Source organism: Bos mutus, chromosome 2 (assembly GCF_027580195.1).
Source record: "Bos mutus isolate GX-2022 chromosome 2, NWIPB_WYAK_1.1, whole genome shotgun sequence".
Lineage (NCBI taxonomy): Eukaryota > Metazoa > Chordata > Mammalia > Artiodactyla > Bovidae > Bos > Bos mutus.
Genome location: NC_091618.1, coordinates 110,573,678 through 110,588,092, shown reverse-complemented (window position 1 = coordinate 110,588,092; position 14,415 = coordinate 110,573,678). Strand labels below are relative to the sequence as shown.

The following is a 14,415-nucleotide window of genomic DNA, read 5'->3' as shown; positions in this document are numbered from 1 at the left end:
TCTTGGGATTAGAGCTCCTGCTGGCTTCACAAGCATAAGGGAACTGCTAAAATTTGAAGGAAAAATAAGACATGTTCTTTGCTTTGGGGAAATTTGTCTTTGAGTCTGCCACAAAAATAATAATATATATTTAAATTAATTCGTAATGCCATGTCTAAAACATCTTTCTAAACTTTGGTTTTATATGTGTGTATATATATATATAGTGGTGTTTCCTTTTACCCTCAGTACCAAGGTGGAAATGGCTCAAGTCCAGTAAGAGGCATACCTCCTGCAATCCGTTCGCCTCAGAATTCACATTCACATTCCACGCCTTCTTCATCTGTAAGTTTTTCCATGTGTTTTTATGTCTCAGAGGTTATATGTACTGAATGAATAATTTTTACAATTTGTCTTTATTGAGGCCTTTTATATATATGTGCTTAGTCACTCAGTCGTGTCTGACTCTTTGCGACCCCATGGATTGTAGCTGGCCAGGCTCCTCTGTCCGTGGGGATTCTCCAGGCAACAGTACTGGAGTGGGTTGCTATGGCTTCCTCCAGGGGATCTTCCCAACTCAGGGATCAAATATAAAAATATATATATATATATATATATATATATATATATATATTAGCATTTACCTTTTTAAAAAGTCTTTCATTCTATTGAGGTGAGTTGAATTCAATGATTTGATGCTGTTAAAACTTTATTTCTGAAAGTGAGATTCTTAAAGATTTTCTGAGTTAATTAGTTCCAAGAAGTAATGTTTCTATAAAAGAATGATAGGATTGGGAATTCCTTGGCAGTCCAGTGGATAGGTCTCAGCACTTTTTATTGCCGGGGCCAGAGTTCCATCATTGGTCAGGGATCTTATCAGTTAAATAATTCCTTTCTGGGAATCCTTGAGAAAAGAGTAGGCAGCTGTCAGTCTTGGATAATATAGTTTGGGGTAAGAAAAGGATCTTGGATCTAAAAATTCACTTAAAACTTTTTAGTTTTGTTTCTAATGTTTTTAAGATCCAGTTATGCATTGCTCTACATATTGGATTTTATTTACTGTTTTTTAACTTTGATTATGTGAAAGTTCATTGTATAACCATAATAGCAGTGTTGGCTTTCAGTAATTTAAAGATGAATTAAGAATTTTTAAAAATTAGAGTATGTCATGTATTCAGTTACACTGTTGTAACTTCCAGTGTTGCTTTCTAGTCCTTTCTGTAGATACATACTTTTTAATGTCTTACTCATTTTGTATCTTGGAGGACATCCTATTGCCATATACCAAGTAAAGTGTAAAACTCAAAAATAGCTTGGAATTGTAGTGATAGCATTGGTCCATGATGTAATCGACTGTTTTCAGCAAATGTATTTTAAAACTAGTGACTAAACTGTGCAACTTATCAGTAAATTCATTTTATACTACACATGGGCATGCATTAGGGCTTCCCTGATGACTCAGATGGTAAAAAATCCACCACAGTGCAGGAGACTGATTTTGACCCCTGGGTTGGGAAGATCCCCTGGAGAAGGAATGGCTACCCTCTCCAATATTCTTGCCTGGAGAATTCCATGGACAGAGGAACCTGGCAAGCTAGAGTCCATGGGGTCATGCAGAGTCAGACACGACTGAGCAAGTAACATAACAGCAACAACATGGGCATGCATTGTTGTCCCTAGTTCTAAAAGAATTCTACTGATATATTAAAGTCTTTCAGTTTTACTTTTTGAACCGTCATAAGCTGTTTTTGATAATTTTGTTTTAAAATGATGTATTTGACATTGTTATATTTAACAGATTGAAAGCATTCAGTTTTCTTTTATGGGACCAGATTGTAAACTCCTTGAGGGCAAGGCATATATATATATATATATATATTATAAAGTTTATACATGTGACAGTTTTTGGATGAGTTTCTGAGACCAAGGCTCATACCTGTCTGTCTATTTTATCTATCTATCAAATGGCTGGTTGTCTCTTTTACTGGGCTTTGTAAGAGGGAGGTACTCAATGAATCCTTATTAAATAAACAATGATAAAAAGTTTTTAAAATTCAGTTATGTTTTGAGTTATTATCCTAATAAACACGTAAGAAATATTTAGTTGTTGTTAAGCATAAATCTATTTTTAATTCTTTTTTTAAAATTTATTCATTTTTTAATTGAAGGAAAATTGCTTTACAGAATTTTGTTGTTTTCTGGCAAACATCAAGAAGAATCTTTCCATTGTATTTTTGCTAATGTAAAATTTAATATTTTGTTAAGGTTCGACCGAATAGCCCTTCTCCTACTGCGTTAGCTTTTGGGGACCACCCTATTGTACAGCCAAAGCAGTTATCCTTTAAAATTACTCAGGTAAATAGTAATTGAGATTTCTTTGTATGACTTAGGGATAAAAAACCAGTGACCAGTTTGTGCACACAATTAAGATGTCTTCTCTTTTAAACATAATCATAAAGTAAAATTCAATATCAAGAAAGCTAATTACTGAATAACAACAAAAAAAAATTTGTAGAGAGAGAAATTGAAACCCAGTTTATTGTCAGTCTGTCCTTTGTTACACTGGTTAAATATATATTTTAAGCAAATTAAATAACCAAAACAACCATAACATGTCAGTTCTGTTTACTGATTCTTTTTTAACTTAACATCCAAGTACATATAATTGATACCTTCTTGAAGGTGTTATATTTGTTATAAGTGGATATTAAAGCAGTTTGTTTTACATGTCTGTATTTTTGTGTATCATATATGCCACACAATTGAAAATTATTTGAAAATCAGACATCTTTTGCAGTTACTTTGTTTTATGAATTTTGAGTATTGGAGTTTTCGTTTTAACTTTATATACATGTGACAGCTTTTGAAGGAGTGTCTGAAACCAAGGATTGAAAAAGTAGATCTTCTTGCTTGCCACCTTAATTGTGCAGTTTATTGCCATTACACTCTTCCTGTCAGGTCATGGCCAGACTCTGTGAATGCATCAAAACTTCTTTCTTTGGATAATCTTTAGACCAGGATTTACAAGTACATTGCTTTGAGTCAGTGAACAGCTTGTGAATGTTTTTGCCCTGTTCAAAAATCAGCTAGAGTTGATATCATATAACAGTGATTATACTGAATTTTAATGAAGAACAAACATATCAATATTCTAAAAATTTAAATGATTAACCTTTGAAAATAATTTTTTTAAGTCTGTGTAGCACTTACATTTCTGGAGATAATAAAACTTAAAACTACACTAAGACCTTTTGGGATACCCTTTACATACACAAACTCCAGTGCTATGATTTTTAGAATCAGAATTAAATCTAATTTTATGTTTACATGCAGTGATATATAGAATGGAATAATAAAATAGCTTTCTTTTATTTAGACTGATCTTACGATGCTGAAATTAGCAGCATTAGAAAGTAATAAAAACCAGGACCTGGAAAAGAAGGAAGGTCGCATAGATGACTTGCTCAGGGTAAGTAAGAAGTCATCATTGCCAAGTATTTGGCAATAGTAAAACAGTTGAGAAAATACTTAACATTTTAAAAATTTTCTATTATTGGGAGAAATTAAATCTTTTAGTGTTAAGGACATAATTGAAAATATCAACCATTTAAAGAAAAAGCTTTTATTAGCTCTTTAAATTTGAACTGAAAAGCAGTTGGAGAAATAGAAGTTTATAAAATTTTATTTTTACTTGATCAGCTATCCTAAGACAGATATCCATTTCATGGTGGTTTTAAAGTTACTTGATTTTGTTATAAACCTTTTAATGGAAACTTCTTAAAGAGACACATCAAAAAGTATGCCTTATATGTTAGTAAGAGATGAAGTAGTTGTTCTCACCCCTTGCTGCTCATTGAATCACTGGATGGAAAATATGGGAGGTACTTTATAAAAGTAACAATGATTATACTTTACCCTGAGGAATTCTGATTCTATTGGTGTGACGTAGGGCTTGGGCGTTGGTAGTTTTAAAAGCTCCTACATGGTCCAGAGACTAAGATTCCATGCTCCCAATGAAGGGGGCCCAGGTTTGATCTCTGGTCAGGGACCTAGATCGCACATGTTGCACCTAGGATCCAGCTCAACCAGATAAATAAATTAAGGGGGAAAAATAAAAACCTTCTCCAAATGATTATAATTTAGCTAAAAGAACTGTTGGTATAGAAACTCAGTGAAACCATCATCTATGATCATCCCATAATTACCGATACCTCTAAAACATTTAGTGTGCCTCTCCCGTTCCCATCCTATTCACTCTCTTACATCCCTTTACCATTGACCACTGTTGTAAATTTTGTATCTGTTTCTTCGCCTTTGTGTTTCTTATAGTTATCTTATATGTATCTTATACATTCTTAACAACATATTATTTCACTGTTTTTGAACTTTAAATTACAAAATTATACTGTATGCTCCGCTTGTTTTCACTAAACATTATATGTGGGATTGTCATTTTCATTTCACTGCAGTATAGTAAGGCGTAAATGAATATACTGTAATTTATCTTTCCTGGTCTTGCTGGACGTTTTATTTCTACTTTTTGCTAGTATGAACAGTTCTGCTAAGACACACTCTTGTACATGTCTTCTGCGGCACACGTGGAGAATTTCTCTGTGGTATATGCTTAGAGAGACATGGCTAGAGTACAGGGCATACATCTCCACTCTATAAAAGCAAATTTTCCCCAAGGTGGTTGGATCAGTTTACATTCCACTAACTATAAGCAGAAAATAATCTTATTGCTCATCATCCTTGACAAAGCTTATTAGAATCATATTTAATTTGGGGGTTCAGTTTAATGGATATAACAAGGTATTAGTTATTATGCATTCACTTTATTTTTTGAATATCTTGTAAAATATTTATTAACTGTATTTCTGTGAAGTAAATAATCATTTTTTTTGCTCATTTTTCTTAATGAGTTGCTGTCTTTTTAAAAATTGTATCAGTTTTTTTGTTGACCATATATATTGATTTTTCTCCCAGTGTGTAAATTGTCTTTTTTATTTCTTTGCACTATCTTTTGATTAGATCATTTAAAATTTATATGATTACATGTCTTTTTTTATGGGTTTCCCTGGTGTCTCAGATTGTAAAAATCTGCCCACAGTGCAGGAGACCTGGGTTTGATCCCTGGGTCGGGAAGATTCTCTGGAGAAGGACGTGACAGTCCACTCCAGTATTCTTGCCTGGAGAATCCCATGGACAGAGGAGCCTGACAGGCTACTGTCTATGGAGTTGCAAAGAGTCGAACATGACTGAGTGATCTCTTTGTTTATAGTTTGTTCCAAATTATTATCAAGGGTATACCAAAATAACTCATTGTTTTTGTCCCTAAGACCATAAAAATGTTCGTCTGTATCTTCTTTAAAAAAATTTTATAGTCTGCTTTTTCAATACAAGTTATAAATCTCACTGGAATTCATTTTGGGGTATGATGTGAAATAAGGTTTCATTTTAATTTCTATATAGAGAACCAGTTATCTAGACCATGTAATTAAGTCTGCTCTCTACTGCCAGCTCCATCATACAATCTCATTTTTATAATCTCATTTCATAAGTACCGTGTTCTCTTTGTGTATTCCTATACTGGTGCTACAGCATCTTTTTATCATTTAGCTGTTGTCTTTGGTTGTTAGTAACAGAGAACATAAACAACAGTCCTTTAAATAATATACAGGATTACTTTTTGAGAGAAGAACAGAAAGGCGGGGGGTGTTCCAAGTCAGAGCTTGAGGGTGCAGTGTCTTCCTGCCCACTGAGTTACTTGCCCCACACTAAATCCAGTTGGGGGTGGAGGCCGGTCCTTCCATAGCAGGCCCAGAAGGAAATGGTGCTGAGATAACCCATGGAACACAGTGCCCCTCACTAACATATCTGAGATAGGTTTTTCTTTTCTCTGCATACTGCTCACCTCTGAGGGGACAAGGGACCGAGTGTTTCCCTGACCCCCAAGCTATGATGGAGGCTAGGCAGGACCCTGCAGTTGTGGCCCTTGGTGCCACACTGACCATTCATCCCAGATGTGACTGAGGAGGCCCTGGAGACTGTTCATCTATCTAGACAGCAATGTCTACACGTGTGCATTTGGGCTGTTGCCACCCTGGACAAAGCCTAAGAGGCCATAGGCCTTTGAATGGAAGATGGTAAGTTTTGTGAAAATGCAATTTTATCGGTCCTGCTTTATTTCCAGCCAGGCAGAGCTTTGCTAGCAAGTAGAGACGACTGAGCTATGCAGGCCATAGGCATCTGGACAGGTTTCCATAAACAACAGTACTTTAAATGAAATACAATATTATTTTTTAAGAGAAGAACAGAAAGAGGTAACCCAGGTGTCATATGGAATCTTGTCTCCCTCAGTTTTTCTGCTCCCTCCCCTTAGTACATGGCCTTCATCTTGAAGATTATATCAAGGTACAAAATATTTATCAGAGTCACAGTTATGGTATCTGTGTTCTTAAGCAGAAGAGGAAGGAAATTAAAAATACAAAAGTTTTCTGCATAGTGTTCTTGAGTATTCCATTGAACAACTTCTGCTTACATTTCACTGACCATCATTAGCTGCAAGGAGATGGGAAATACACTAGCTAGTGTTAGATTTTCAACTCACACATACACAATTTGTTGGGTTTCTGTTCGACTTGCACATAATGATAAGGGTCTGATGCTAAATTTCATATATGTTCCTCTGAAACTATTTTATTTTACCCCTTTCCTTGGAAAACAGCTTTTTGTTAGATACATACTTTTAGATTGGCAGCTGTATTTTTCTCCCAGCATTTTTTATTTATTATACTGCTCTCTTTTGGCTCATACTGTGATTGGCATAGACCTACGGTTTTCAAAGAATGATCCCCAGACCAGTAAGCATCAACCTTACTAGCAGACTTATTAGAAATAAAGTTTCAGACTCTACTCCAGAGCTACTTATTCAGAAACTGGGAATGGATTCCCGTAATCTGTGTTCCAACAAGCTCTCCAGGTTACTTCCTGGTGACTGTACTAGACTAATCAGACTCATCTTCTGAGCTTAGAAAGAGGGACTGAGCATATGACTGCCTACAGAGTTAACAAAATTTGTATTCATGTGGCTGATAAAGATGGTGAGAACAGTTAGCTATTGGATAGGCATCTGCAGTGTTACCCACGTGTTGAATGGAGATGTTTTATTACAAAAGATGGAGAACTCACATTCATTTCTAAGTGTTAGACACTTTGTATTTCAGTTATTTCAAATGAGATAGAATGGTGTTGCTCTGTTTTAGAAATAAGATAATAGAGCAGACCTTTAAGACAACTTTAGAAATAAGGTTCAAATAATTTATTAAACTTAGCCCAGATTATATAACCTAGAGTGTAGATTTGAACCTATGGAGTATGGTACATATTCCATGTACTTTTCACTATACAACTAAGCAGCATGTAACACTGTAGTTATTCTCATGGTAAGTAAGTGTTTTAACATTTTTTTTTAGTATCACATTCAAATACTTATTAATCCTTCTCTTTATGAAATTTTTCAAAATGTATAAATATTCTTAAATGTCTCATATACACAAATTCTAGACCTTTTTCATTATCTACTTATATTGTAGGCTAATTGTGATCTCAGACGGCAGATAGATGAGCAACAAAAGCTACTTGAAAAATACAAAGAGCGATTAAATAAGTGCATATCAATGAGCAAGAAACTGCTTATTGAAAAGGTGAGTTCCCTGGCAGTCCAGTGATTAAGACTTCACCTTCCAATGCAAGAGTGTGGGTTTGATCCTGGTTGGGAAGCTAAGATCCTCACATATCCCACATGCCTCGTGGTCAAAAAACCAAAAGGTAAAACAGAAACGGTATTGTAACAAATTCAGTAAAGGCTTAAAAAAAGTCCACGTCAAAAAAAAAAAAAAGTTCAATAAATTTTCCCTCTCCTTTCACTAGTCCTATGTTTTTAAAATTTAAATGAATAAAGTTGAATGATGATTTTTCCCCCCTTTTTTTTCAGAGTACACAAGAAAAACTGTCAAGCCGAGAGAAGAGCATGCAAGACAGATTACGCCTTGGGCATTTCACAACAGTTAGACATGGTGCTTCATTTACTGAACAATGGACAGATGGTTTTGCATTTCAGAATCTTGTAAAGTTAGTCACTCTTACATTTTGAAAGATTTAGTATTCCTTTGGGTGTTTGTTATTTTCAAAGATTATAGATTTGAAATTATGTTCTATATCTACTCCTCACTACTCTTTGAAATCATAGAACTTAATACATTTGAAAGGAACATAAAAGAGGCATTACAGTTTTAGCTTTAGCACACTCCTTGATTAGTTAGTATTCATCTGTATAGTATGATGTATTATTTTAAATATGACTTTCCAAAACATAAACTGACCTAGCTTTTGTAGGTCAGTTGAGAGGGAAATTGTTAAAACTTTTAACTTTAATTGCAAGATTTGTATCTGTGTATCTTGGGGGTTTTCTGCTTAGTTTTTTGGGTTTTTTTTCCCTCCCCTCTCCCATTCTTCAGTCCTTCCTTTGGCATTTGTCTGCTCATTATTCTTGTGGGAAAGAGAGACATGTTTTCTCTCCAGTGTCAAACATAATAACTCAAAAGTCAGTTGAACTGAACATGTATGTGGCTTTAGCACTTCTGAGGTAAACTTTAAAATGGAGAAATCCATTTTCTCAAGTTGGTGGTAGGAAAGGGTAGGTTGACTATTTCTGTGTTAAGGAGCCAGGATCTATTGCTGCCCCTACCCCTCTTTTTTTGCTGGAAAACATAAAAACCTGCAAAGCAAGAGTAGTGCCAGCATCTAAATCAGCTTTCCCAGAGTCAGTCCAGTTAAATGGAGAATGTAGGCAAAGCTTTATTTCACATAGTATCACATAAACATTGCTGTTTCAAACATTGGTTCCTAGGACTTAAGTATAGAATGGTCTTGTACCTATCTCGGTTGATTTACCCAGCTTGTGTTCAACAGAACTGTTTCTGGGTGTTAGGTATTGAAGGACAGTGTCTTTGTGACGGTAGGAAGTTTGGATTTTAATTCTGTTGATAAAAGGGAGCTGTTAAAGTTTTATATAGTGTGTGGGGTCAAATTTGAGTTTTTGAAAGATAACTGATAGTAATGTGGGAATAATACTTAAAAGAACATAAATTGTTGACAATTTAGATGGAGAAGCATCCAAATGAAAGGTGATTAGGCTTGAGCTAAAATATTAACAGTAGAAGTAGAAAGTAAGAGAGTTGAGATACAACTTAAAAATTTTTAGTGTTTTTCTGAGCTGCTAAACCCAGATCTACAGTTGTCCTGGTAATGAATAAAAGAAGGTTACATAGTATAAGATTAAATATAAACTAAAATACAAATGCTGCCAACTGTTAAAATTTCTCCATTAAGCTGTCAAAGAGTAAAATTGGAGCTTCTGGACTGGTGAATGTGTGGAGATCTGGGAAGGTTATCAGGCTCAGAGAGGGTATGGAAGCTCCGTGTCTCTTCCCCCATACCTCGCCCTGTGCAGCTCTTCCATCTGGCACCGACTGCTGCTGCTGCTAAGTTGCTTCAGTCGTGTCCGACTCTGTGCGACCCCATAGACGGCAGCCCACCAGGCTCCTCCGTCCCTGGAACTCTCCAGGCAAGAATCCTGGAGTGGGTTGCCATTTCCCTCTCCAATGCATGAAAGTGAAAGTGAAGTCGCTCAGTTGTGTCCAACTCTTAGCAACCCCATGGACTGCAGCCTACCAGGCTCCTCCGTCCATGGAATTTTCCGGCAAGAGTACTGGAGCTGTTTCTGAGCTATATCCTTTTATAATAAAGCAATAACCCAGTTTTAAGAAATTACTTGTATATTTTTCTTACTAATAAGCATTTACTGAGGGCCTACTGTATGTTGTTACATATATATTTAGTATCAAACGGTTAATCAGTGTATATTTTTTAAGCTGTGATATAACCCAAAATAGTTGGAGGATAAGAAGAGAAATAAAAATTAGTAATATTAAATTAATAATCTCTAAACTGTATGGTCATTACTGAATAATCAGTCACTATATATATATGTGTGTGTGTATATGTATATATCCATTAGAGTAATTCTTTCATTATTTCAGTAGGATTATTGCTGCTTATTTTTATTAATCTTGATTGTACCCTAAACTAGCTTTAAAACTAACTTTTTAAATAAACTGAAATTATTCCTACTTCCAGTAGAAAACTGGATTAAAGTCACATTCTAACCTTGCTCTTCTTGAGACTTTTCTCCAACATTTTGCTCTTTTACTTGGGTGCTCCTTCATTCCTTCCCTTCTTTCTTGTTCTGCACTGCCTTACTGGGATCATGGGACTCTGAAACATGTGTAAAACAAGTCTTTGTCGGTAGAGTGGAAGTTCTCTAGTCCTGGTCTGAATAGGGGTGAAGGAGTGAGGAACTGAAATTTTTGACTTATTCTAAATCTGAGTACCATCACCATGGAGGTTATGTGTTTTGGGGTTTGTTTTCTTTTTTTTTACATTAAAAGAATTATACACTGTGACAAAGTGGGATTTATTCCTGGTTTGAGAATGGGTCAGCAGAAAAAATCAGTGTGATATGTCACCTAATACAATGAAGGAAAACAAAATCATCTCAATTGATACAATTAAAGAATTAGACAAAATTCCACATCCTGTCACAATCACCATTTAGTTTTTTAAAAATTTTTCCTAGTGTGGTAAGGTGACCTAAGAGGGAAGATAATTATATTAGAACAGGCTTAAGATGTTGTATGAGAGGATGGTTTTTAAAAGCTTCAATTGGAAACAGTAATATTTTTATTTTTATTTTTTATTTTTTTTTTTTTTAGTGAAAGTGAAAGTTGCTCAATCGTGTCCAACTCTTTGAAACCCCATGGATATACAGTAATATTTTTAGTTAAATTAGTTGCCCATTTTTCAATGCCATCTAAATTTTTCTTGGTGTTTTCTCTCTTTAAAGTGTCAAAATTCCTTCTTTCTTCCTAAATTTCTAAGGTCAGTTTTTGTTTCATTTCAATATACCACTTAGCCTTCCCTGAAATTTAACAGATACATTTAGAAAATAACACTTTATTAATAAATTCACATTTGTCTTTTATAAGTTTTTCTTTAAACAGTGGTGAGATGAATGTATAAAACCTCCTTAATTCTGTTATTTCTTTTTTTCAATAGTTGATTTATTTTATTCAAGAAATATTTATTGAATGCCTAGCATGTGCCAGTCACTGTGCTGGGCACTTAGGGTACAATAGGGTATAAAATAATTGTCTGTCTTCTCATGGAGTGATTTAGTCTAACCACACATATTGAGATCAAGTGTCCATAGATATATGTGTTAGAAAAGAGAAGATGGGGAGCTACAAGGTACTGTGAAGTTATATGTGGCAACACATCTTTCTCATCCAGGGGGTTTAGGGAAGACCTCATTTAAAAATGTATGTTCCCAATGAGAAAAGGACAATGAGAAGGTGTTGGTTAACAAGAGTGGGACCATAACGTTACATGTTTATATTATGTGATTTTTCATGTTTACTAATGTATTTTCATGTTTTAAATGTGAAAAGTAAAGGAAGGTTAATTTTTTTCCACATTTATTTTTATGTAGGCAACAAGAATGGGTGAATCAGCAAAGGGAAGATATTGAAAGGCAAAGGAAACTTCTAGCCAAACGCAAACCTCCCACAGCTAATAATTCTCAGGCACCCTCTACCAATTCTGAATCAAAACAAAGGAAAAACAAAGCAGTCAATGGAGCAGAAAATGATCCCTTCGTTAGACCAAATTTACCACAACTGTAAGTTTGCATTTTTAATTTCTTTTTTTTTAAGTGTTGCCAGTGAGCATGAATGTTAGTAGTGGGTGTTATTAACAATTAAATAGTAAAAATCATCATGGCCAGGAAGGAAAACAGTATTGCAAAAATTTACTTCTAAATGAATAATAAGCCTCCAAATCTGAATTCTACCTAAGTGGAGATTTAGTAATCCTGTTTTAAAATGGAGACTTGGGTAGCTAAGAGGAAGCTAGAGTTCACTTTTTCTTCTGTGTCTGTGAATGAAGTAGAGTCACTTGTCAATTTTGATTATTTTAGTTCAGTATTCCTCTTAATGTTCCTTTTTCTGAGAAACTGTTGGCTTAAGTAAGCTGACATATTTTTGTCAACCTATGAAGGCAGCACATTCAGAGGTTATAGGTATTGTTTTTCCCCTTTCTGCTTTGGTTTCTAGGTTTCCTGCTTTAATGGTGAACTACTTTTTATAATTCAGAAGTTGGAGACATTTAAAAAATAATTATATGCTTATCATAGGAAATTTGAAAAATATGAAAAAACAATAAAACAATAAAGACCAAGATCCTATCTCACAGAGAACAATTCAGTTCAGTCACTCAGTCGTGTCCAACGCCTTGCGACCCCATGAACCACAGCACGCCAGGCCTCCCTGTCCATCACCAACTCCCAGAGTCAACCCAAACCCTTGTCCATCGAGTTGGTGATGCCATCCAACCATCTCATCCTCTCTCGTCCCCTTCTCCTCCTGCCCTCAATCTTTCCCAGCATCAGGGTCTTTTCCAATGAGTCAGCTCTTCGCATCAGGTGGCCAAAGTATTGGAGTTTCAGCTTCAACATCAGTCCTTCCAATGAACACCAGGACTGATCTCCTTTAGGATAGACTGTTTGGATCTCCTTGCAGTCCATGGGACTCTCAAGAATCTTCTCCAACACCACAGTTCAAAAGCATCAATTCTTTGGCCCTCAGCTTCCTTTATAGTCCAACTCTCACATCCATACATGACCACTGGAAAAAACACCATTGTTATACTTTCTGTATATAGATGCAACCTAATTTATATAGTTTTTCTGTTTTATAAGACTTTATATAAGTTTATGTGAGTGGAAAATACATACACACACCCTCTGCTTTATGTTTTAATATGCTTCTCCTTTGTTGAAAGATACTGTTTCATCTGTGCTTTGAAGCCCATCCCCTGCCACATCAGGGACCTCTTCTGTTGATACCTCCTTTATCGTATATCTTCACCCTTGTGCTGTCCACTGGTTCCTTCCTTTTAGGAACAAAACAAAAAACTCTCTATCAATTAGAAATCTCTCCGGTCTCCATATTGTCATCTTTATAACTAGGTTTCCTGAAAGACTTTCCTTTGCTTATAGTCTCTGCTACCTCACTTTCCATTCTCTCTTTTATTGACTGAAATTGTTCTTTTAAAGATTATGTCCTTGATGCTAAATGCCACAGACATTTGAGTCTTTAACTTGGCAACATTGAATATTGTTGACTACTTATTTTTTCTGAAAAGACACTTTCTTGCCATAGTTTTTGATAACCATTTTTTCTGATTTTCATTTTAACTTAATCTGACTACATCTTTTAAGTCTCTTCTGTGGACATCATTTACATTATCAATTTGTAAAGCATAGGATTTTTAAGGCTCTGTCCTAGGCCATCTTACCACTTGCTCTGTGTATTCTCCATGAGTATTAGCTACTCCTAGGGTTTCAGTTGCCCTGTTTATGCTGCTGACACCCAAACTTCTGTCTCCAGCCTACTTTTCTCTCTTGAGTGTCAAATGTTTATATCTCAGTCTTGAATGTCATATCCTTGCTTAATTGGTATTGGTACTTAAATGCCTCACAAGTGCCTCTAATGGCAGCCTATTCAAAACTGTATTTACTAAACACACAAAACAAAAATGGTATTTATTATTATCTTTCCCATTTCAGTCCTCCCCCACCCCCTTTTCCCCCCCTCTCTTTTTCTCTTTTCCTCTCTATGCACACACATACACACACTCCTTGCCTCCTCCTGTTTTCTTAGTTAGTAAATGGTACCACCATCCTCTCAATTCCACATACCAGAATTTTGGTTGTTACAGGTTTTAAATCAGGATTCCATTTATTTTTCTTAATCCATTTTTATTATCTTTTAGTTAATAAATAAGTGGTGATAATCTTATATTTTAAAGTCCAAAATGTGCTTCCATGTTTTAAGTCCTTCCTGATTTGGGCAAGGAGGGGGAGGGGGCTGTTGTGACTTGCAATTAAATCCTTTGGCTATTGATATTTTAAAAAAATAACATGACTTCATTTTCAAAGATGGGTAAATTTGTTGCTTTTAAAAGAGTGGATGGATAGGTGAGCAATTATACAGAAGGTGGTGTGTAAGCTTAATTCCACCCCATAGACATCCAGTCTTCACTCAAATGTGTCCACTGCCATTTCTCACTTGGGTTCTTTCTTCCCACCCCCACCCACTCTGACATCTTTCAACTTTGGTCTAGGTCATCTTATAGTCAGAGTCCTTTTTTTTCCAAAATAAAAATACAATCCTTTTTTTTTCTTCCCTGTAAACCTAACATAATTCTACATTGCTTGGATAATATAGTCCAGAAAGTACTTTTGACCTGGCAGCT

General features: G+C 35.3%; 1 protein-coding gene across 3 annotated transcripts in view; it reads left to right on the top strand.

The window, feature by feature from the left end:
• TLK1 (tousled like kinase 1) overlaps positions 1-14,415 on the top strand; it is a 178,844-nt gene that overhangs the window by 120,697 nt on the left and 43,732 nt on the right. For all 3 annotated transcript variants that reach the window (XM_005887582.2, XM_070358322.1, XM_070358327.1), the window contains 6 exons: positions 229-324; positions 2,245-2,334; positions 3,356-3,448; positions 7,575-7,685; positions 7,976-8,112; positions 11,591-11,779. In XM_005887582.2, the coding sequence (XP_005887644.1) occupies positions 229-324; positions 2,245-2,334; positions 3,356-3,448; positions 7,575-7,685; positions 7,976-8,112; positions 11,591-11,779 (716 nt within the window). The remainder of the gene's footprint in view (positions 1-228; positions 325-2,244; positions 2,335-3,355; positions 3,449-7,574; positions 7,686-7,975; positions 8,113-11,590; positions 11,780-14,415) is intronic.